This window comes from Mytilus galloprovincialis, chromosome 3 (genome assembly GCF_965363235.1).
Source record: "Mytilus galloprovincialis chromosome 3, xbMytGall1.hap1.1, whole genome shotgun sequence".
NCBI classification, from domain to species: domain Eukaryota; kingdom Metazoa; phylum Mollusca; class Bivalvia; order Mytilida; family Mytilidae; genus Mytilus; species Mytilus galloprovincialis.
In genome coordinates this window covers 32,162,001-32,185,268 of record NC_134840.1, presented here as the reverse complement: position 1 = coordinate 32,185,268, position 23,268 = coordinate 32,162,001, and the positions used below count along the sequence as shown (strand labels likewise).

Below are 23,268 nucleotides of genomic sequence, written 5' to 3'. Positions count from 1 at the left end.
CTGATGTCTACTGGCTGGTAAGACCCTTGGGGAATTAAAACTCCACCAACAGTGTCATTGACCCAGTGATTGTAAATAGACTCATCATTCATATACACGCCAGACGCGCGTTTCTTCTACAAAAGACTCATCAGTGCGCTCGAATCAAAAAATATTAAAAGGACCAAATAAAAAAAAACAAAGTTTAAGAGCGTTGAGGACAAAAAAATCCTAAAAGTTTTGATAGAACTATTGTTAATATTTGGTTAAATTGTTACTTGTTCAATAAATACATTTTTCATTTAAAGAAAAAATTGTTCCATTCATATCATCACCATTGTACATGAAAGTTCTGGTGGTACTACTTGACCTAAAAGATTCTGATTAAAAGGTCATCCAACAGGACTGATTAAGCTATATATACCAATTTGATTGGCCGCTAATCTTTTAACACACAACGCCATCCATTTATTTGCACTTTATGGAAATATGTCGAACTATTTTTCATTTCATGGCTCCTGTGAAATTTCTCTTTTAGGGTAAAGAAAGAGGAAAATTGGAAAAAGGTTTAAACTCTTAAATAATGAACTTCAATTCGTATTTAAGTTTACATATAAATTGTTACAGTACTTGGAGAATAGCGTTTAACTGCAAACATACGATTGTTTCTGTTAAACTTATTCACACAGTATTCGAATTTGTGACTTTAAAGAGGTTGACATATTATGTAGATATCTGGTTACTGTTGGAAACTATATTGCCCTCTAGATGTCCTTAGGTTGTTTTATCGTTTAATTGATGTATTTATTTTACCAACATCTCCAAAGTTTTAGTTCCGTTTGAAGTATTCTTAAATCGGTTTATAGCAATTATAACTGAAAGGGTTATTGAGTATATTCTAATTGCTTTTCTTTCCTTTAAAAATATGCACAGAGAAAGATTAATTGTAGAGGGATGTACATTAGTCGATAGTGCAAAGTAAACCCAAAAAAAGTCAGACGTATTAAATTCCATCGAAAAAATTATCAGATTTTACTTATTTGGATAGTCTATAGAAAAACAGGTTCAACCCACCATTTTTCTTTAAATGTCCTGTACCAAGTCAGGAAAATGGCAGTTTTTATCTTATAGTTCGTTTCCGTGTGTGTTGCATTGTTGTTGTTGTTTTTTTGTTGCACTTCAGTGTTTCTGTTGTTTCGTTGTTTTCATCTTATAGTTGATGTGTTTTCCATACGATGTGTCTTTGACCAAACTAGCTAAGGACATTTTTACCACATAGTAGATTGTGGTTTGTCATTACGTCGTCTAATCTTTTAATTACCGAACGTGACTTATTACCGATTGTGTCTGTTTTGCTGAGTGTGAATTCGCATTACTATAAGACGTGTTACAGTACTTATCTATCCCATATTCGTGTATTTAGTTTAAATGTTTAAAAATATATTTGTAATTCTCATCGGATTTTGTCAAATATGTTGACGTCTTTTCTATAATATTCATGTATTATGGTAAAGAAAATTAATCACCGCCTTCATTAATTAGATTTCATTTTGTTCAACGTAATCTGTACGATGGTTTACGTTTGAAGTTAGATTCAAAACAAACCGGACATATAATACAGTTAATTGCTACATTTGTTTGCTATTGATAAGTATTGAAATGTGCATTGTCATTAAATGTTATATCAGTATTTAGTTCAAATATAATCTTAAATCAATCCTTATTCTATCTTATTCCTTCAAATTTGACGTTATTTTTCATTTTTTGATGATCTGTTTTACAAATTCAAATGTGACGTAATTTTTTTGTCATTTTTTACAATTTAAAATATGACGTCACTTGGCGTTGAGGTTTAAACTTATTCGAATGTGCTGCATTTCGTCGGGTTATGTAGTGTATTTCGGTTGTTTCCTGTAATTAGTTAATACGTCAGTTTTATCATATATCTTTTGTATAGTCATTTTATAAAATTTACTGTTTGCAAAAGTATAAACTATTCTAAATAACAGGGATGTTCTGGTACCTAACAGAAAACCCTGGCCGTTTTTGACACAACTTTTGGTCCTCGATGCTGTTAAACTTTGTACTTGTTTCGGCTTTCAAACTTTTATATCTGGGCGTCACTAGTAAATCTTGTGTGGACAAAATGTACTTCTGGCGTATTAAAATTTTAAACTTGTCGCCTTTTGTTAGCTATTATTCGTGTGTTTCTGTGTCCATTATGTTCTCCTATTTATTTATATTGTAGTCCTGTAATGTTGTGTTGTCATTTTAATGTTATATTTCACATGGCAATAAAAGAGGGAGGTTTGGTATGCCACAAAACCAGGTTCAACCCACAATTTTTTCCTTTAACAATGTCCTTAACCAAGTCAGGAATATGGCCATTATTATATTATAGTTCGTTTCTGTGTGTGTTACATTTTAACGTTGTGTTTCCGTTGCGTCGTTTGTTTTCTCTTATTTTTGAGTGTGAATTTACATTATTATAAGACGTGTCATGGTACTTATCTATCACAAATTCATGTATTTGGTTTTGATGTTGTATTTGTTATTCTCATAGGATTGTGTCTAATGCTTAGTCCGTTTCTGTGTGTGTTACATTCTAATGTTGTGTCGTTGTTCTCCTCTAATATTTAATGCGTTTCCCTCAGTTTTAGTTTGTTACCCCGATTTTGTTTTTTGTCCATGGATTTATGAGTTTTGAACAGCGGTATACTACTGTTGCCTTTATTCTTCAGTTTTAGTTTGTAACCCGGATATGTTTTCTGTCAATCGATTTGTGACTTTCGAACAGCGCTATACTACTTTTTCTATTTATTTATGATTTACAGTGTAAACAAAATATCATACAATGTTCAAGAATGAGAAACACTTTCTATTTCATATTTTCAAACGACAAATATTGTACAAAGTTGTTAATTAATCAATGGTAATGGCGGATTCAGAGGAAGAGGGCGTATGCACCTCTTTGATTGGGCAATTATATCGGTTTTTAGCATGTCATCGTTAAACCCGGCGGTATTCTGCCATTTCATGGTATACACACCCATTTGATAAGTCCTAGATCAGTCCAAATAGGTAAAAGTACCTTTTAACTATGCAATATTAATAAAGGAAGTTAATGCACAACCTTTGCTGTGTATTATCCAAATTATAGTACAGTAAGAACAAAGAGATTTTGTCATTTGTTAAATTATAGATATTGAACCAAACAAGTCGATGATATATACCGATTTGATTGGCCAATAACTGTTTTAACACATGATGCCATCAATTTAAGTGAACATTTTGGAAATATGCGGACGATATATTGCAGTCTATGACAGTTTCTTGTAGGGTGATCTAGGGTAAAGACAAGAGTAAACGCTTTTATGTAGTAAAAGCTTTTTAAGTATTGAATTATTTACTTTTTGTAAACTTAGGATTCTTCCTAAATTGTTACATTATTTGCAGAATTGCGAGACAATGGTAGATTTTTTTATCGTTTCTGTTACATGCATTCACAATTTTTATATTGTGACGATTTAGAAATTGACATCTATTGTTGCAAACTACACCATATGTTGTCCTCTATGTGTCCTTAGTTTGTTTTTCTCGTTCGATTGCTATAAATTACATCTCCTACAGTTTGATGTACTTTTTAAATCATGTTAGATAAAGCACTTCTGAAAGGGCTATCGAGTATAGATTAATTGCCTTTCTTTCCCTCAATAATATGCTAAGAGGAAGATGAACCGAGGAGAGATGTACCTTAATTTAGAATATTGACTAAACGGAAGAAAAAAAAACATGTTTATCTTTTCAATCAAAGATTGTATGGTGTACTGATGGAAATTTAAGCTAGGGTAATAGGAAAATTAGTTTGTTGAAATTTAACTGGAGCTATCTGTGATTAAGAATACTGTAAGATTTGTTTCTTTGTTTCAGCTGTAATTTGTTAGTTGCTTCTATGAATCTTTTCATCTGATTTCTACATTTTGTTCAAATGTAGAATTACTACAACACTGTTCTATGCTAAGGTATAACTGAGCACTCACAAACATGTGAAACCCCGACGCATTCCTTCTGTATCTGTCTAAATGTAGCAGTCTGTGATAGTGATGGTTTTCATTAATTGTTTTCGATTCTCGTAAAATTCTACCAGACAGTAAGTTTTATCCCTGGAGTTTTCCCTTTAGTATTTTCGTTGCCTTTAACGGCTTACTTAACAGTGTTGGTTCAGATTAATTTTAAAAGCCATACGATGCACAGTAGTTTATATCCTTTTTCTTTTTGGTGTAGGTTTTCTCTATTAAAATCATCCTACATTTCCTTTTTTTATATACATTCAACTTATGTAAAATAAAATTCAACGCCTAATCAATCTTTTTCAACACAAAATTAATATTCAAATCCCAAAAATAAAAAGATAAAAACTAGAATGATTGAAATATCATAAAAACAATCTACAATCTTTTCAATGAAATGTCGTTAGCTTATTCTAATAACACTGATTATTTTAAAATGTATTAAAATCTACGAGGCTGGTTACATCAGATAAATAAATTAATTGCATTTTGCTTCCTTGAATTATCGGGATTTTGTCTTATGATTGAACCATTAACAACAGGTATTGATACAATCAGCGAAGATGATGCTTTACGATTGGTTAATACGAAGGACAGAAGAGACAATTTTACCTTTAGTGGTTATAGAGCTTTAACATTCAGAGAGGAGATAACGATTTCTAATCGAAACAAAACATGATGAATAAACTGGTAAGCTATTTTACTTATCATTTTCAAGCTAAATATATAATTATTGATATATTTTTATGGTCAAACTTATGATTTTTATATTGTAGAGTGAGAAACTTTCCAGTTTGTTGATGCATCAAATAATGCTATCAAACTATGTTTTTTTTGCTAATTTGATTCCGTCACAATTTTTGCAATAATAATATATTAATTTGGATAATTTACAGTGCATTACAGGTTGCTTTTTTACTTTTTACTTTTTATGAAGTATTTTATTTTGTTCCATTTTTGTCTAATGGTTAGGTGTTTTATGAAAAGTAGTTTTAACACTAAATGACTTCTTTTCATTAAAAGTTTTAGATTTTTAATAAACGTGTTTTGAAAAGATTTTGGCACTGATTTCTATTCATAAATTGGTAAAATTATTATTTTTTTTTTGTTACTTTGTTTTGTTTGTTTTTGTTTTTTGTTGTTATTTTCACAATTTAATAAATTATAACAAAGATATATTTGAAATTTACCACTTATATCATCACCCTTACTGGATTACATTCTGCTTTCAAGTGAGGTTAAGCGTTTCAAAAGTAGTCATCAGAAACTTATTTCCAGTTATAAAGTTTGAAAAGAGATATAAATAAAGGCAACAGTAGTATACCGCTGTTCATAACTCATAAATCTATGGACAAAAAACAAAATCGGGGTAACAAACTAAATTTGAGGGAAACGCATTAAATATTAGAGGAGAACAACGACACAACATTAAAATGTAACACACACACAGCAACGGACTAAGCATTAGACAAAATCCGATGAGAATAACCAATATAACATCAAAACCAAATACATGAATTTGGGATAGAAAAGTACCGTGACACGTCTTATAATAATGTGAGTTCACACTCAAAAATAGGAGAAAACAAACGACACAACGGAAACACAACGTAAAAATGTTACACACACAGAAACGAACTATGATATAACAATGGCCATTTTCCTGACTTGGTACAGGACAGTTTTAAAGAAAAAAAATGGTGGGTTGAACCTGGATTTGTGGCATGCCAAACTTCGCACTTTGATGACATTGTTAAATATAACATTAAAATGACAAGATATCATACAGGACTACAATACAAATAAATAGCAGAACGTATTAGGCAAAGAAACACATAAATAATAGATAACAAAAAGCATCAGGTTTAAAATTCATTACGTCAAAAACGCGCCTCATCCAAACAAGACTTACCAGTGACGCCCAGATATAAAAGTTCGAAAGTTAAAAAAAGGGGGACAAAGTTGTAAAGCTCTGAGGATCAAAAGTTGAAAAAGGTTGTGCCAAATACGGCTAGGGTTTTTTGCTTGTGATAAAAACATTTTTATTATATAGAACAATTTATGCCATTGCAAACAGTAAATTTTATCAAATGAATATAAACACTGTACTGAACAGAAATGTTTATTTTTTTCTTCTAATTTCTATCCTATTTTCTAAACTAAGTTTCATATACACATATAAATAGTTTTAGATTAGTCACATACATTATTACTCAAAACCTGTACTATATTCTTCTATAGATACAAATGATTGTTTGGCTGTACCAGTAGAAAATCTATTTCAAACGGGATAACATATCCGAATTCTGTGTGTATATGTAGATACTATACGGGGAAAATACAATCCCTTTTAAAAACCGTAATTGAAAAGGTTACCGATTTTCAACTGTTATTAGATCTTTATATTTTGTTTTATTGGTATAGATATTGATTTTTTTATCAGTTAATAAAAACATAACTAACATTGTAATGTGCATATTAATGTGCACGTTCACGATTCTACAATCTGTCGATACCTGTATTTTGGCATTGTACAATTTCAAATTTTTCTCTGACTGTTAATGACGTCTTTACAAAAAATCCATAAAATGGTTGATGTGTACTGAGGTGTACTGATCGATAGTTTAGTCTTAGATACACGATTCCTTTATTAGTTGTTATTGGCTTTGAACAAGCTGTCAATAACTGTGAGTACTCTCAGATTTGTACTTGGAGGTTTTTTTTTTTGTTGTTGTAGGTATGTAGATATACCTTGCCACGTCCGGTCTGTGTTTTTGTTTAAAAAATCTTTTCCTACTTTTTATCGATTTGATGAGTTGAATAAGTCCTTTTTAACTGATTTTAATAGTTTGATCATATATTTAACTATTACACCACTGTTAAAGGTTAGACAGAGGTTTGGACGCTTGCTTACATGCTTAACCCCGACGCATTATGTTGGAGCTTGCCCAACGTAGTCGTTTGTTGCTGTATATGGAATAGCATTCCGTTTTTACATAAACAAGGCCGTGAGTTTTCTTGTTTAAATTGTTTTGCATCTGTCATTTCCGGGCCTTTTATAGTTGATAATGCTCATTGTCAATAGTCGTTAGGTGTCCTATAGTTATTTAAGGGGCACTAGCTACGAGATATATATATATATATATATATATAAAAAAACATATGATTAATTTTTTGTTCAATCATCAATGAAAGTGAAATAATGAAATAATAATTCGCTTTTAGCAGCCAGTATGGTTCAATCTTGTCCAAATAAAGTACGAAACATCGGCCATGAATTATTCACTTACAAGTGAATAATTCGATCTCATTGAATCTGTATTCATGTGAACTTCAATTAAACCCTTTAGCTAGAGATGGTTATAGCATGAACGAGTGCATGTTCGATTATTTAAAGAAAAGAACCTCAACATTGTAAGTGAAACAAAGGTAAATCATGTCATTAACTGATTCGATTCACAAAAATTCATTTGTATACAGGTAAAAACGACGATAAACATCTTAATTGAATCTATAATATGAAATTGAACAGACCTAGAAATAGCTATATTTATCTTTATGCATGTTTATATCGCTTATATAGGTTTTTATATGAATTATACCGTTGATTTTCACTTTTGAATGTTTTTACATTAGTATTTTTTGGGGCCCTTTATAGCTTGCTGTTCGGAGTGAGCCAAGGCTCCGTGTTGAAGGTCGTACTTTGACCTATAATGATTTACTTTTATAAAAGGTTATTTGGATGGAGAGTTGTCTTATTGGCACTCATACCACATCTTCCTATATGTATTATATCGCTTATATGGTCATCAAAGGTCGCCGGAATCATTCGATAGTTAATTAGATGGCGTCTAGACTATAATAAATATGAAATATTGAAAACAACACGTTATTAATTTCTTGCGTCCGAAGCGCTTTTCTGGATTTACCTTCATCAGGAACGCTCAAAGCCAAACATTTGAAATCCGAAGATGTATAAGTACCGAAACCGTTGAAGAGCTGAATGTCAAAAAATACCTAAAATAATTAGCCAAATTAATCTAAAGCCAACTTTGCCTGAGGGAGTTGAAACCTTAGTTTCTTAATAATTTATAAATTTATAAACGGACAATTTTAGTAAAGTTTGTTAAATCATGTCAGTACCGAAATACTGACTACCGAGCTGATGATACCCTCGGGGACTGACAGTCCACCAGCAGAGGTATCGACCCAGTGATGTAAAATATTGAAAACAACACGTTATTAATTTCTTGCGTCCGAAGCGCTTTTCTGGATTTACCTTCATCAGGAACGCTCAAAGCCAAACATTTGAAATCCGAAGATGTATAAGTACCGAAACCGTTGAAGAGCTGAATGTCAAAAAATACCTAAAATAATTAGCCAAATTAATCTAAAGCCAACTTTGCCTGAGGGAGTTGAAACCTTAGTTTCTTAATAATTTATAAATTTATAAACGGACAATTTTAGTAAAGTTTGTTAAATCATGTCAGTACCGAAATACTGACTACCGAGCTGATGATACCCTCGGGGACTGACAGTCCACCAGCAGAGGTATCGACCCAGTGATGTAAAATATTGAAAACAACACGTTATTAATTTCTTGCGTCCGTCTCGGATACACATAATCGACCTCATGCCCTGTAAATTGCTTATTTTATACTTTTTGTAATTGGATAAATGTTTTACACTGTTATAAATCAAATATAAGAATTTGAGTCAAATCGGCTTAATATGAATTTGACAGCTAGTGTCCCTTTAATTTCTATGTCATTTGGTTTCTGATAGAGAGTTGTCTCGTTTACCATTAAACCACATGTTTGTATAGTCTGTTGTAGATCAAACGTGCGTGTGGCTCAAATACAAAATTCCAATCCTGGTATCTATGTTGAGTTTATTTTCAAAACTGACAATAGTTTTGTTTGATTATATTTTTTTTGCATCTTAGCCAAATAAGGGGAGATAACTCATATATAAGGGAAGATAACTCAGCTCAAGTTACTTTTATGATAAAATTTAATGTATTAGCTAAAACATTTAATAAGAGCTATCTGCTTATATTCTATCATAAAATTCTATAAATTTATTTTCTGTTTGTCACACAACATTGGATTTTCATTGTATTATCTACACAAAATACACAATTTTGAGCAACCTCTAGCGTGAAAAAATGCCGGTGACCCATACTATTTATCATATCTACATTTAATGCGTCATTGGCTTTTAGGTATTCGGCTTTGAGCTGTCCTGGAGATTCAAACTGTTGTTATCATTTCTTAAAACCATGTGTTAACCATGACATTAAATATATTTTGTACGTAAATCTAAGTACAACAATCGAAAAATACCGTTGAAGAAATAAAATGTGTAGTCCATCTTAACCTCATTCGTCTTTACATTTTGATAAAAATAATAAAAAAAAAAAAAAAAAAAAAAAACGTTTAAGAGCTTACCATCATTTTCTGTTTGTTTCTGATTTTAGATACGATTTGAAAGGAAATTCAATGACCATATTGACTGAGTTTTCTCTTAAAAGAATGATGATTGTGTGTTATATTCCTGACTTGTTACAGACATTTTGCAAATGATATCTGTTGCATAAAGCTAGTGTTGCAGAATATACCATAGCCCCTTTCCCTGATTATTAAGAATGATACCATTCAGTTCAATTAACTTTTGAGTTGGGAGTCTCCATATTGACTAAATTTATGTACTCGTACATCACTTATTATATTTTACATCATGCATACATTGTGCAATAATTATTTTGATGAAAATGAATTATGGACTATATGCTAAATACAATTCAATGATACAAAATATCAAGTTTTTTTATGAACTTTTAGAAATAATCATTTAAATTCTATGAATATTTGTACTCAAACTAAATCATAATACTTGAACACGATATTTCAAACTATATTGGACTGCAATGCAGTGTCATTTCAATTTAATGAATTATCATCGCTTAATAAAATCTGAAATTTGACTGTTGCATATTCATTTATTAAACAATATGGTATTCTGATTTATTTCCTTCTGAAAAACAATACTCATTTACTTCAGCTTCATAGAGGAAACAAAACGGTACATAGTGCAACGCGAGTGAAATCAATTATTGATGATTAAATATACATTAGAATGTGTAGAATTTCCTTTAAAGTACATATTTTCTGATATCATATGAAAACATACGGTTGAGCTGTTGATCTCAATCGGAAAAAAGGCCAGCCATACAAGGTTGATAGGGAGGGATTCACAAGTAAATTTGTCAGTGTAGATGTCCATCTCTTTCAACTTGATATATTCTATAGTTGATTTCTGTTATATGAAATACGTTATATTGATTTTAGCTTTCCAAATGGAAAAAAAACTGTTCATGTTTATGTTGCAACATTCCATCAGGCCTTCCATATATGGTATATAATTATAGTGGTTAAGGGTGACTCTGTCACACTCCAATCATGTCATTAGTTGTCAACGAGACATGATAACTGGATGGTGTCGCTGGGTTTGGAATTTATATTGGATATCTATATGGAACCCTATCGCGTTTGAATCGTGCATTAGAGAAAATGCTTAAAAGAAACAAAAATTATCATGCTTCATTTGCAAATCATGGGATTTATATTGAATTCACATAACACATGTAACTTTCTTCAGTAATTGCATCGGGAAAATGTTGTGTTCACTTCTATGATGTCTGTTGTAATTACTTTGTGCAATGAAAACATTAATGTTTATATTGTGGTCACAGATTGTTGTCTTGTCTGGTGAGTGTACTATGTTCAGTGCACTTACTAGTTTACGTATTGTGTTCACTTCTTAGATATCTATTTTGCCTGCTATGCTCAGTGAAAACATCAGTTTACATATTGTGACATCTAATGAATAGATTACCTTAGCTGTATTTGGCAAAACTTTAAGGAATTTATGGTCCTCTATGCATTTCAACTTCGTACTTTATTTGCCTTTTAAAAATTTTTGGATTTGAGCATCACTGATGAGTCTTTTGTAGACGAAACGTGCGTATTGCGTTATTAGAAGTGGGACATTTAAAGACGTATCGTATCTGTATCTGATACGTTGACGTATCTGAACTTATATATTGGTTATTGTTAAAATACATATATATATAGCAATCAATCGGGAGAATATGTCAAAGAGTTGGAAAAACATAGTGAAAGGACTTCATCTTTGTCTCTTTCATTTTCAATAACTGAATTGGTCTAAAAGTTACGTTTCTACGTTACATATTCACCCTACCTATAACACAATTTTGATTGATTGATTGATTGTTTGTTGCTTAACTTAAATTTATTTAAATTTATGTCTGAAAAGTGATGATTAAAGGTTTAAATATTGTGTGTTTAGTTATAAACGAGTAAACATAAATAGATTGAAAACTATCGTGTAATAAAAACAGTGTGCTAATGACCGAAAGACATCTAACAAAACAAAAATAAAACATATAAATATGTACTATCTAAACACATAAATAATCAATTATAGGCATAATTACACCTTATGTAAGAATCCTTGGTTTTGATTGGTTGATAGCCACTGTATTTTCTCCAATTTACTGTTATCATATGAATATCGTTCATTTTTAACGCCGCCGGGGTATATGCAAAAAAGGATATGCTTTTTTTACCCTCTCTGCCGTGGTATTTGCCAAAAAATACTCTATCCGACTGGACGCTGGTAACGTCACGATCATCAATTGATGCATTTTTTAGCATTGACATTCGGTGTAAGTAAACAGATATAGCCGCATGTTCTTGAGGGGTATTTGCGAAAAATACCAGTCTTGAGAATGAATTTCCCTCGACTGATATTTTTCGCAAATACCCCTCCTTAACATGATTTATCAGTTCAATAACCCATAGATACGTGCATATACGCCAACGTATCAGATACGGATACGATACGTCTTTAAATGTCCCACCTCTACCACAAAATTTAATCTTGGTATCTATGATGAGTTTATTTCCTATGGCAATTTGTGATTACTTAAAGTCTGTTGTATTACATCGTCGATGCAGATAAAGCTGATAAAAATGTAGAACATAGATTGGGTTCCTTATGGGGGAAGAGATAGGATTGAAATTGTGTTCCAGTGTTTTTTATCTGCAAACTGTGAGCCAAATATAAATGTTATTATCTAAAATCAGTTTCTCAGTATCATTTTTTGTTTACTGGTTAGTTCAAAGCTTACCACTTTAACAATCATTTCTTGGAATTTAAAACTAAGCCGGAAACACCAAGGAAACATTTTAAAATCTTAAATCGAAGATAAACCGAAAAAATATTGCAAATAACTGAAAACGACGAAAAGACAATCAGCCGTCGACAAAACACTACAAAGCTTTGATTGAGCAATAGGAATCCAATCAAAATGGGGGTTATTTGCTGGTGTCCTGCCTCACATGCGCTACCCGAAAAGATAAATTTGGTAATAAGTGTCTTTCGGTGATGTCACTGAATTGCTGTGAACATCACACATGGAACATATTCGTCGTCTTATGTGACTCAGCTAATAAATAACTGTCGATGAAACTATGATATCTGTCAAATTTTGGGGGTATTGCCTTTTGATTTAACAAAATATTATTAACTGCTGTGTATGTAGTAATCCTTCATTAAGGATAGTATCAAATTGGAGTTAATGTCTAAACATCGAAAATATTTGACTGACAACTGCAGAGATTTCCGTATAGGCATTATACTTTTAAAATTCAAGAGAATAACTTGATTAACTTTATGGCACTTCTTTTTTGCTAAAAATACAGCATGGAGTTAATAAAACTTGGGTTATAATTTTTTTTTAACTACAACAAAGCTTTACGCGAAACGTTATATATTGTCTCGCAACATTTTCATGATTTTTTCATTTGCCAAACAATCTGTATGAGTTACACTTGTAAACATTATTTGGTATTTAATCAATACCTTGTTATCAGTATCATTCATCAAATGCTTTTCCGGGTGTACATTTTGTTCATTTGTCATTCTCGCCTACCAAACAAAGCTGATATTTTTAGCTTAAACATATAGATAAAGCAAATTTATCAATGTTAATCAATTTAACGAGTTAAAATACATGCATAATGGAATATGGTCGAAAAGGGCCAAATAATGAACAATTTATAGCTGAAACCAATCAGGATTGGATGGCTTTTATCACAATAAATCATAATTAAGAATAGAATTAGATAGGAAATATGTCTTATTGTTCCATAATTAACGTAATGTTTATTTTGACTAATTTTGACCCTTATCCAACTACTATAAATTTAAATGGAATTAGCTTCAAATTCAGATTCACAGATTTGACTCGAATTTTCCAATTTGATTCATAACATACAAAAACGTATATTTAAATACTAGTATCAGTTTCAAAAGTCTCAAAACAAATAATTAACAATGCACGGATTCGATTATGTTTATCAACTTTTCGGGTGTATTTTTGTCTAGACTTCATCTAATTAACCATCGAGATGACCTCCGAAGACTATCGATGGCCATATAGCCCAATATAACCACAAATTAACACATAAGAGATAGCGATCACATGCAATTGGATTATTCTAGGTCTGTTTGATTTCATACTAGGTTAAAAGTTTATTTATCATCGTTTTCACCTTCATAAGAAAGATCATTTTTTATCAAATCAGTCAACCAAATGGTTAATTCTGTCTCATATTCTTTACATTTTTTATTTTTATTTCTATTTTCTCTCTATTATGTCAATCACAACCAGACCCTCGTGGGGGCCTCGGTGGCCGAGTGGTCTAAGTTTTTAATACTGTTATCACTAGCCAGTCAACACAGAGGTTACCCAGTCAACACTAAGGTGAGTTCTAACCCGCACGTACGGGTGTATTCGACTTCAATCTTAATTGACTAGGATTTTTAGTTTTACTATCGAAGGTAGATGGTTTTCTCCAGGCATTCAGGCTTCCTCCATTAATAAAAATTGGTCTCCACGAAACAGTCTAAATACGGTGCTTAAAATTGAGGTTGAAACACAACAAATCAAATCAAATCCAGACCCTCGTATATGTTACGTATGAAAAACATAGTTATTATCGTCACATTAGAGTTTCAGTTCGTGTATCTAACATTTTTACCTTTTTAACTACAATTGAAGACTGATATGATTTGTCGCAAATATATAAGAAAACAAACAAAATGTACTATTATTTGTCTGTTTGTTTTATTCCCTTTTTGCAATTGCGTTGTCAGTTTATTTTCGATCTATGAGTTTGAATGTCCCTCTGGTATCTTTTGCCCCTATTTTTGAGATGTTAGTATAGATACGAGAAGAAATAAACTGTATCTGTAAAAGAGGGACGAAAGATACCAGAGAGACAGTCAAACTCATAAATCGAAAATAAACTGAAAGCGCCATGGCTAAAAATGAAAAGGACAAACAGACAAACAATAGTACACATGACACAACATAGAAAACTAAAGTATAAACAACAAGAACCCCACCAAAAACTAGGGTTGACCTCAGGTGGAAGGGTAAGCAGATCCTGCTCCACATGTGGCACCCGTCGTGTTGCTTGTGTAATAAGAAATCCGGTAAATAATCTAATTCGGTGGGTCACATTTATGAAAGGGAAGGAGATTGTAGTTACGACGTAAAGAACATATCCAATATTATTTGTGAAAGGGTTATTCCATAACGGTCAACAAACTCGTGAAGGCGTCCATAAAATTTACGAAGGGATGATTTCAACTTCGCCATTTGGAACTCTGGGTTTAATAGCTTCCTTGTGAGCAGCCACCCTCTATCAAGAAATTCATGATAGGAAATGCAACCACGGGAATATCGTATCAATTGGGAGATATATACCCCGTTTGCAGATGTTGCTGGAATGTCGCTACTTAGAAATGGAAAGTTCACAATTGAAAAGTTGAAATCATGTCTTTTGTCGTAAAGTTTTGTTTTACAAGTCAGCAAGAAGAGGGGCACAATTTGTTCCCATTGGAATGCCGACAGTCTGTTGAAAAACACGTCGTCCGAACGTAACGAATATGTTGTAACATTCATCTTAAGTTCGATGAAATAAATGCGTTCAACATAGTCACCAAATTTAAAATTATTCTGTGAGAGAAAATCATATTTATAGCGGAAATAAAATTAAAGAATACTGCTGAGTTTCCTTCTTCCTAAGACGTATGATTTCACCCTTGAAAGAAACAATCCGAAAATAGAAGGACACAGTTTGTTCGCAGAAGATTTTCGATTGTATGCTGAAAAACACGTCCTCCAAACGTAATAAATACATTCAATGATGAAATCCAGCACGAATTTTTCGTTTGAATCAGTGTGTTTTTTACATAGTAGAATGTATCCTTCTCTAAGACAAAAACACGTTGACAATCATTTTTATCAAACAGAGCATGACCAACTCTTTCAGTTTGTCTTTGAGTTTTGGATGGAGAGTTTTTGTGTCAAGTGTAGAATACCGAATATTTTAATGCGTTTGCAAGATGAAAGAGTCTTAGATTGGATGTACTCTAAAAGATCTTTTTAGTATCCATATCTGATTCACGACACTTCTAGATTATTTAGTTTCACAAGAAATTTAAACTTAGTCTAGTGTTAATTATTTGGAAAGAAGAGCATTTGGAAAACCCAGCAATAAACAGTTGTTTGTAAGGATATTTATGTAGTTTAAGTATTTATTACAATGACGGAAGATCCAGTTTTTCATCTATTGTTGAAAATACAAAGGCACATAGAAAATACCTATAAATTCCTAGGATTTCCTCATTAGTAATTGTTGTTGGGATATATGTTGAGTTTTCAAGTGAATTTTAAATACCTTATTCATTTATCTAGCAGTTTATGTAATATGATTAACAAACAAAAACGATGTTGTTTGGGGCTTTATCTGCGATGAAAACAACAAATTTGTCATGTCATGGAGATAGGACAAGGATATTTGCAACATGTGGATCTTTGAAGATTCATGTAGCATAGGTATTGATATATTCTATCACTTTCTTCATTCTGATTTGTATTAACGGCCTCACAGCCTTATTTTCATCCAGAAAGAGTATCTAAGTCTTTTTTCTTGCTTTTAACCCATTGCCTGTGATAATCCTCGAATGAATCTATCAATATTTTGAAGTTGTGTATTCAATTTATGGACAAAGGCTCACAATATTTCTGGCCTTTGGTTAACACATTTCGTAGAGAAGTGTTATTGACAATGTGTAGGTCACTAGGTTAAGGAGGTTAAGACTTGAAATCGTCAATAGTGTAAGGATGTCATTTACTATTTCTCGAGAAATAATTTAAGCATTTAGGTGACCATCACTTACTATTTGAAAATATGCCAATAAAGCTTTGAATATAATGGTTTTTAAGCTTATCTTTGCTTGAATTGGAATTAACGTGTTTTTCTACGACTTAATTTTAAATCTTATTGACAAAATGTTTCATATAGAAGATTAAAGCTAACGGTATAATTAAAGTTAACTGCATGTTTGGAATATAGTTCTATTGGTAATAGCACAAGAACAAGAAAAGTTTGATAATAATAAATAAAAGCGTTAATTAGAAATAAATCAGAAAAAAATCAAAATCTTGATATATTTTTTTCTTTGAATAATGTAAAAAAGAAGCGATAATAATTTCAATTTTCAGTTACTTTGTTAGGATTATACTGACTTTTAAAAACGCACCACACATTTTATTGATTTTTTAAACCACGTTATGATTGAGCTTGATATAACTACTATATTCATACTTACCATACGTTTTCTGTTTAGAAAAAAATCAATATCTGACTTAAGCGCGTCACTGTTTTTGATATTCTGTGGTGTTTGTCGTTGATAGAATATCTACGTTGTTGTTCTGCGGTTTGCATGTTGTTTCGACTATTACATTATCGGTTGTGCGTTTTTCTGTTATGAATGTTCTTGCGTGTGGTTGTGCTATATTTCTGTCACGTAGTTATTAGCGATATTTTTAACATTGCCATAAATCGGGATGTTTGGTATGCTATCAAACCAGTTTCAACCTACCATTTTTTCTTAAAGTGTCTTGTACGAAGTCAGGAATATGACAGTTGTGACCAAGTAGTTCGTTTCTATGTGTTGGCGTTTGTTTAAGTCACTTCGGTGTTACTGTTGTTCCATAGTTGATGTGTTCCCTCAGTTTTGGTTTGTAACCCGAATTGTTTTCTCTCCATCGAAAAATGACTTTTACTTTATACTACTGCTGCTTTTGTCTGTTCTTGAGGTTATAAACCATACCAGATAATTGGAGTCGCACGAATTTATTAAAACTCTACAGTTTAAACAGCATTATTGCCAAAACACACTGTTATGGGTGGGACAAAGGCAAAATCAGTAGGTACGAAACAGAATTGAATACATTCCAACGGAATTGGTTTACCTTCCTAACAATTCTTTTGATTTTGGTTACCGGCAGTCATTGTACTCGACGGTGACAAATCCATTGATAAGGAGAAAACCAGTGTTTCAGTGCATACCGCATGATTTGAACATAAAAGATGACGTTATCAATTCAACTTTTGAACAGTATTTTTTCCAAACGATGAAATAATGAATGAAATTGATAATCCTACATTTGTATTACAGAAATTGCACATTTGAAAATAAAAATTAAAAAGAATAATCTAGTGTTGCGTTTCTAATTCGGTCAGTATGTGTGATAATTTTTCTTTTGATAAGTGTTGGCTTGTTAAAAAGATTACTGCCATTCGCTCCAGCCTTATTAGTAGCGAATTCAAACTCTCTTTGACTAATTATGATTCAGAAAATTATCTTTAAGATAAGATATATCGAATCTTTATTTTGCTAATGCTTCTCTATTTTGTAACTTGGTTAAACCATTGACGCTTTTTAATTAACAGCTCTTTTTTTAATAAGATCGTATTATAAATACGCTCAAATAATCAATAATCATCTTATATATATATACCTATCTTTATAGCTTAATTCAGAATCTTAAAATAATATGAAATGCTCGAGGCTCAAATGACTTTATTATACTTTCAAATATATAATATTGATTTTATGTTCAGTTCGAAAAAATACATGTAATGGATGATTTCTTTTAAAGACTTTTGAATGAAAAATTAGTACTTGTATACAGATGATAAGTATTCTTATTTACTTACTTACTTAAAGGCATCAACAAGGGACCTCAAAACAATTCTAATCAATATAATGAATTAGGATTTGAAAATTTGTGTACATATTCCTTTATTTATTGGTGTAAAAGTGAAACATGCACTGTTTAAGTAACAAAATTATTTTTTGTAATATTTCCCAGCTCACATTATACATGTTGGGACAAAAATGCTTAAAATTTGTTAAAATATACAACGATAATGGTTTGGGTTCTCTTCAGGCGTTAACGAGTATGAGCTTTGTTTAAAAACATAATATTGTTTGAATCTTTGAATACAGATATTTTTCGTCGTAACTATGATATTTGAATAAACATTTTGAAAAAAAAACTACAATAAAAAGTAAACGTCCGAAGCTCTTTCCTTTTTTTCTTTTGCTTGATGGAGTTCGAACCTTTGTTTGTAATGTACAAGGGGTAAAATTAATTATATATAGTCATTGTTGAAAGTATTAACATAGATAGGAAGATGTGGTATGAGTGCAGCAAGCTATAAAGGACCCCAAAAAAATACTATTGTAAAACCATTCAAACTGGAAAACCCAACTTAGAACAGGTGCAAACAATTGCAGCGGTATTAAACGTTTAAATGATACCAAACCTTCTTCCTTTTCAGAAACAATAGTATAAAATCACAACATAGAACGACACACTATAAAATATCAATTGGAAGGCTTAACTCAATAAAAAAAATGTAGTTACACAAATAAAACACAACGAACGAATAAATTTGATGTGTGATACAATGCAAATACATAGTTAATAAAAACAAGGGATGAATAATTAAGGTAAAAAGTAAATAAATAGGTTTAAACTAAGTTAAAAGTATAAAACCGCTATGACTTGTTAAACACCCACTTTGGAAACAATTACGTCAGGTTATACATAGGTATATGAAAATAATTTTGTTGTTAAGTATACTACTTTTTTTGTGTGTATAATCTTCCGTTTAGGAATACCAAAAAATTTCTTGTATGTCAATAAAATTAATCTAAAACTTGGTACATGTCGGGTGAATATCAACAATAAAACACAAATATACAATTGATGCTTGACAAAGCTTCGTGTTCTTCTTTTACAGCTGCCGGAACAGTATTTAAGGGGAAATGAAATAATGTTGATGTTCATAATACGAAGAAGTGAAAATTTGTAGTTATTCCAAACAATAAAAGCTGGTAAATAGACAAGATCCATGTAAACATTAAATAACAAAAAAACATTACAAATAGTATCAATAGTTCATGCACCTTAACCCCTGTCAATCTCATAAATGTACTATAAAACAGTTTTAACTTATCTATAAACATTGTTTGTATTGAAATGTAATTGAAAAATTGGAGTTTTTTCCTATTTCGAAAATGTTTTAATTGCATTATATTTATGGAAGCAGATATTCACAAGTCTTCGAGCAATCAACATTTGACTAGAGATTGAACAACATGAACCCTACCAAAACCAGGGATGATCTTATGTGGTCCAGATGGATTCAGCTCCGTATCTGGCACCCGTCGTGTTACTCATATAGTACTAAACCATTTATAAGAGACAACGAGTTCAATTGACGTGGATATCAGTAACTATTTTCTGCTATCATGGAATTCAACAATGAACAAAGCTAATACCGTTTGATCCACTATAAAAGACCCGAAAATAAGAAATGTGAAACAATTCAACCCACGACCTGATTTATAAATAAAGAATAATCGAATAACAGAAACAGAACATGTATAATTTGGGGGTCTTGCATGTTTGTGAGCGTTCAATCCTCTCCATACTTAGGAAAGTGGAATAACAGCACGACATCAGAACAAACTAAAAGTGTATGAAATCCATTTGAAATGGCTTGACTCATTAAATTGACACAATATATAGAAATTAACAAATGATGAAAAGGCGATATATGGGTATTCGCTTGTGTTGAATGTTAGTTTAAAGCCAGTCACAACTATAGATAATTTATGGTCTCTCAGTCTCAAGTATCAATCGGTAATTATCAAACAGATTAAGTGTAAAAAGTTGACCTTTTGTAATGCGGAAATATCAGTACATGCTATTGACAGAATTTTGACCATAAGTTTTCAGAATTATATAGCGATATATGACTAAAAACAACAAAGTAAACTATACAAGATATAGTGCTGTGTATAAAATCGATACCATTTTAGAATACTTGTATTCATAAGGATAAACAATGGAAGTTAACATTTTATTGTAAACATGGTAATGTGCGCCGAACGATAAATGCCATATGATTTTTTTTGTTTAAGTTTCAAATATACTGTCACATCTATACTATTAAACAAGAAGACCTCAGTTTGTGTGTCGCTTCTCTTCTTTCCACAATAAATAATTCATTATGCCTCTGTGTTCTTTAGGTAACATGCATGGTCGCATTTGTCATCCATTCTTATGATTATTCGGATTGAGTTATTTTGGAGAAAAACAACAAAATAGGTGTCCAGATATGTTTCCGTTATCAGGCTGACTTTTGGCCATAGATACGACTTCCGGTTTTAAACATGCACACGAACAACCAATGGTATAATGGATTACAAAAATGAAAAATAAATAAGCCAATCAGACCGTTCTCCATATCATGGTTTTTAGATCGCAAGAACCACAATTATCAACCTCCTTAGAGACAATTATGTTTTCGCGTTTATCCACCTGTTAACTAAGATTATACTACTATAATGTACAGAGACTCTCTGTACTATAGTATTCTGTCTACTTTTTTCTGAAATATTTACTATCTAAGGGGTCATACAGTTGCATAAATATTGAAATAAGTAAAACATCTGGAAACAAGAATGTGTCCATAGTATTACGATGCCACATCGGCACTATCAATTACTATGTTTAGTGGACCGTGAAATGGGGTAAAATCTCTAATTTGGCATTAAAATTAGAAAGATCATATCATAGGGAACATATTTACTAAGTTTCGAGTTGGTTGGACTTCTCTTTATCAAAAACTACCTCGACCAAAAACTTTAACCTGAAGCGGGACAGACGGACGGACGAACGAACGAACGGACGAATAGACTAAAAAACATAATTCCCATAAATGGGGCATAAAAATGTATTGCTGAAAGTGAAAGTAGTGATTTAGCCAAAATGAAAGTAGGGTAGAGATTTGAGGGAGGCAGGACTTATTCGGGACGTTGGGATCGGGTGTTTTTAAGCTCGGGATCACGGGATTGATCTTTACCGGATGCGGGAATATTTTATTTTTTTATTTCGGGATGTCGGGATATGAATTTCGTTTAAATACGCACCTCGGTATTTCATGTCTTTAAGCCCGGGATTTCTGGATCAGGGCCCCTCAGACCATCCTTCAAATGAGCCTTAGTCATTTACACGAGATTTAAATCATATCATTGGCATGTTAATAAGGCTCTCAAAATGAAAAGCACTGATGGATTGTCCTAGAAGCATATTTTATTAGAATAATAATGGTCTATAAGCAGTTTCATTTATTTCATGTTTGAAGCGGTGCAAATTTTTAATTTAATTTGACTTTTACCAAAAAATACATTGTAGCAAAGTGAAAGAATAATTGTGGTATAAGACCAGAAACACGAAAAATAATTGAATTTAACAGAAAGGAAACACATAACGGACTTTGGAAAAAAGGGAGAGGTCTTTTGATACCTTATATGAAATTTCCCCAGTCATAATATCTTTTACAAAAATTCATCCTACAACAGTTTACAAGCTGTATATGCCCGCGATTTCGCGGGTGTGTTCTAGTGTAAATAAAACGGAAACGGATTAGCAATGAAATTGTATATATTGTAAGTTGTAAATCTTAAATATGAAGAAATCAGAATATGTATTTGTTGTAAAAATAAAAAAATTGTATATGAAGGACTATTTGATTATAAACATTAAATGAAAATAAATTTTATAAATATGTGCGTCGAATCGTTTTTCAAGTTTAACATTCGTAATCTCTCAAATCCAAATATTTGACAGCAAAGGATATTAAAGTAATTGAGTATGTGAAGAGCTAAATGACAAATAGACCCAAATGAGTATGGCAGATCCATATACGGTCAACTTGAGGGTAAGAAAGGTGTGTTATTCATGACTTAAGTATCGAAAATTTGATTGAGTTGATAAAAACATCTGACACTAGTAATCCACTAGCAGCAGTATTAACCCATTATTTAATAATATAATAGTTCATCAGAGATTTGTGACTGTATACCCAGCTGCTACGAGTCCTAATTCGATACTTAAATATCTTCTTTTATTGTTATTTCACTTGCATACATACTGTTTTATTTTCTTTATCACGAATGTTTTGTCTGTCTTGTAAAACATGCAAGCACTCAAGTACCTTAAGCCACTAATGCACAAAGAAACTAAGAAACAATCTCGTTAGTATGGATCAAGAAAATACATAAATACCATCAGCAGATGATATTCAAACTCTTATAACAAAGAAATCATCTGTTCTAACAACAAATAGGGCTTACGATGATATAAGAATATGAAAGGTCAACGTACCAACATTGATTTTGAAACTTACATTTATGCACAAAAACATGAAGTTGACCTGTGTAGGAGATTATTTCTTGCATTTTCGGGGAACTAATTGAATATAAAATCAACCTTTTATGATAACATGCTTTGAGCATTATACTCATTATTGTTCCCATTATTGTTATATAACAAGATAGGTCGAATAGAATGAGTTAGTTTTTTTTATATTAATATCGATAGAAAAAGGCTTGAAAGATTCACACAATAACTAGTGTATCCACTTGTAGTTGACTGCATCTTTCGACATGAGACGACAGACCTTTTTTTGACTAGACATAATCATGCTGTTTCCGTTTACATTGCGTATTCAAAACTCACGAAATCGATAAAAACTTGTAAGGTAAAAAGTCTGCAATTAAAATTAGCAAAAATGATTTCTTTCATGAACTGGACAATATCACGTATACGTAAATGACACAACTTTATCTATTTGTATGAAACGTCGAGTTCCTTTTTTAATCAGAAAGGCGCATATGCATTCAGCTAACTCCC

At 31.7% G+C, this 23,268-nt stretch overlaps 1 protein-coding gene across 1 annotated transcript in view; it reads left to right on the top strand.

Moving 5' to 3' along the window:
- The first annotated feature begins 4,700 nt into the window (after positions 1 to 4,700).
- Positions 4,701 to 23,268, top strand: part of LOC143066380 (rhodopsin, G0-coupled-like) — a 34,514-nt gene continuing 15,946 nt past the window's right edge. The window contains exon 1 of the mRNA XM_076239327.1: positions 4,701 to 4,739. Coding sequence (XP_076095442.1) covers positions 4,725 to 4,739 — 15 coding nt within the window. The 5' untranslated portion in view covers positions 4,701 to 4,724. The remainder of the gene's footprint in view (positions 4,740 to 23,268) is intronic.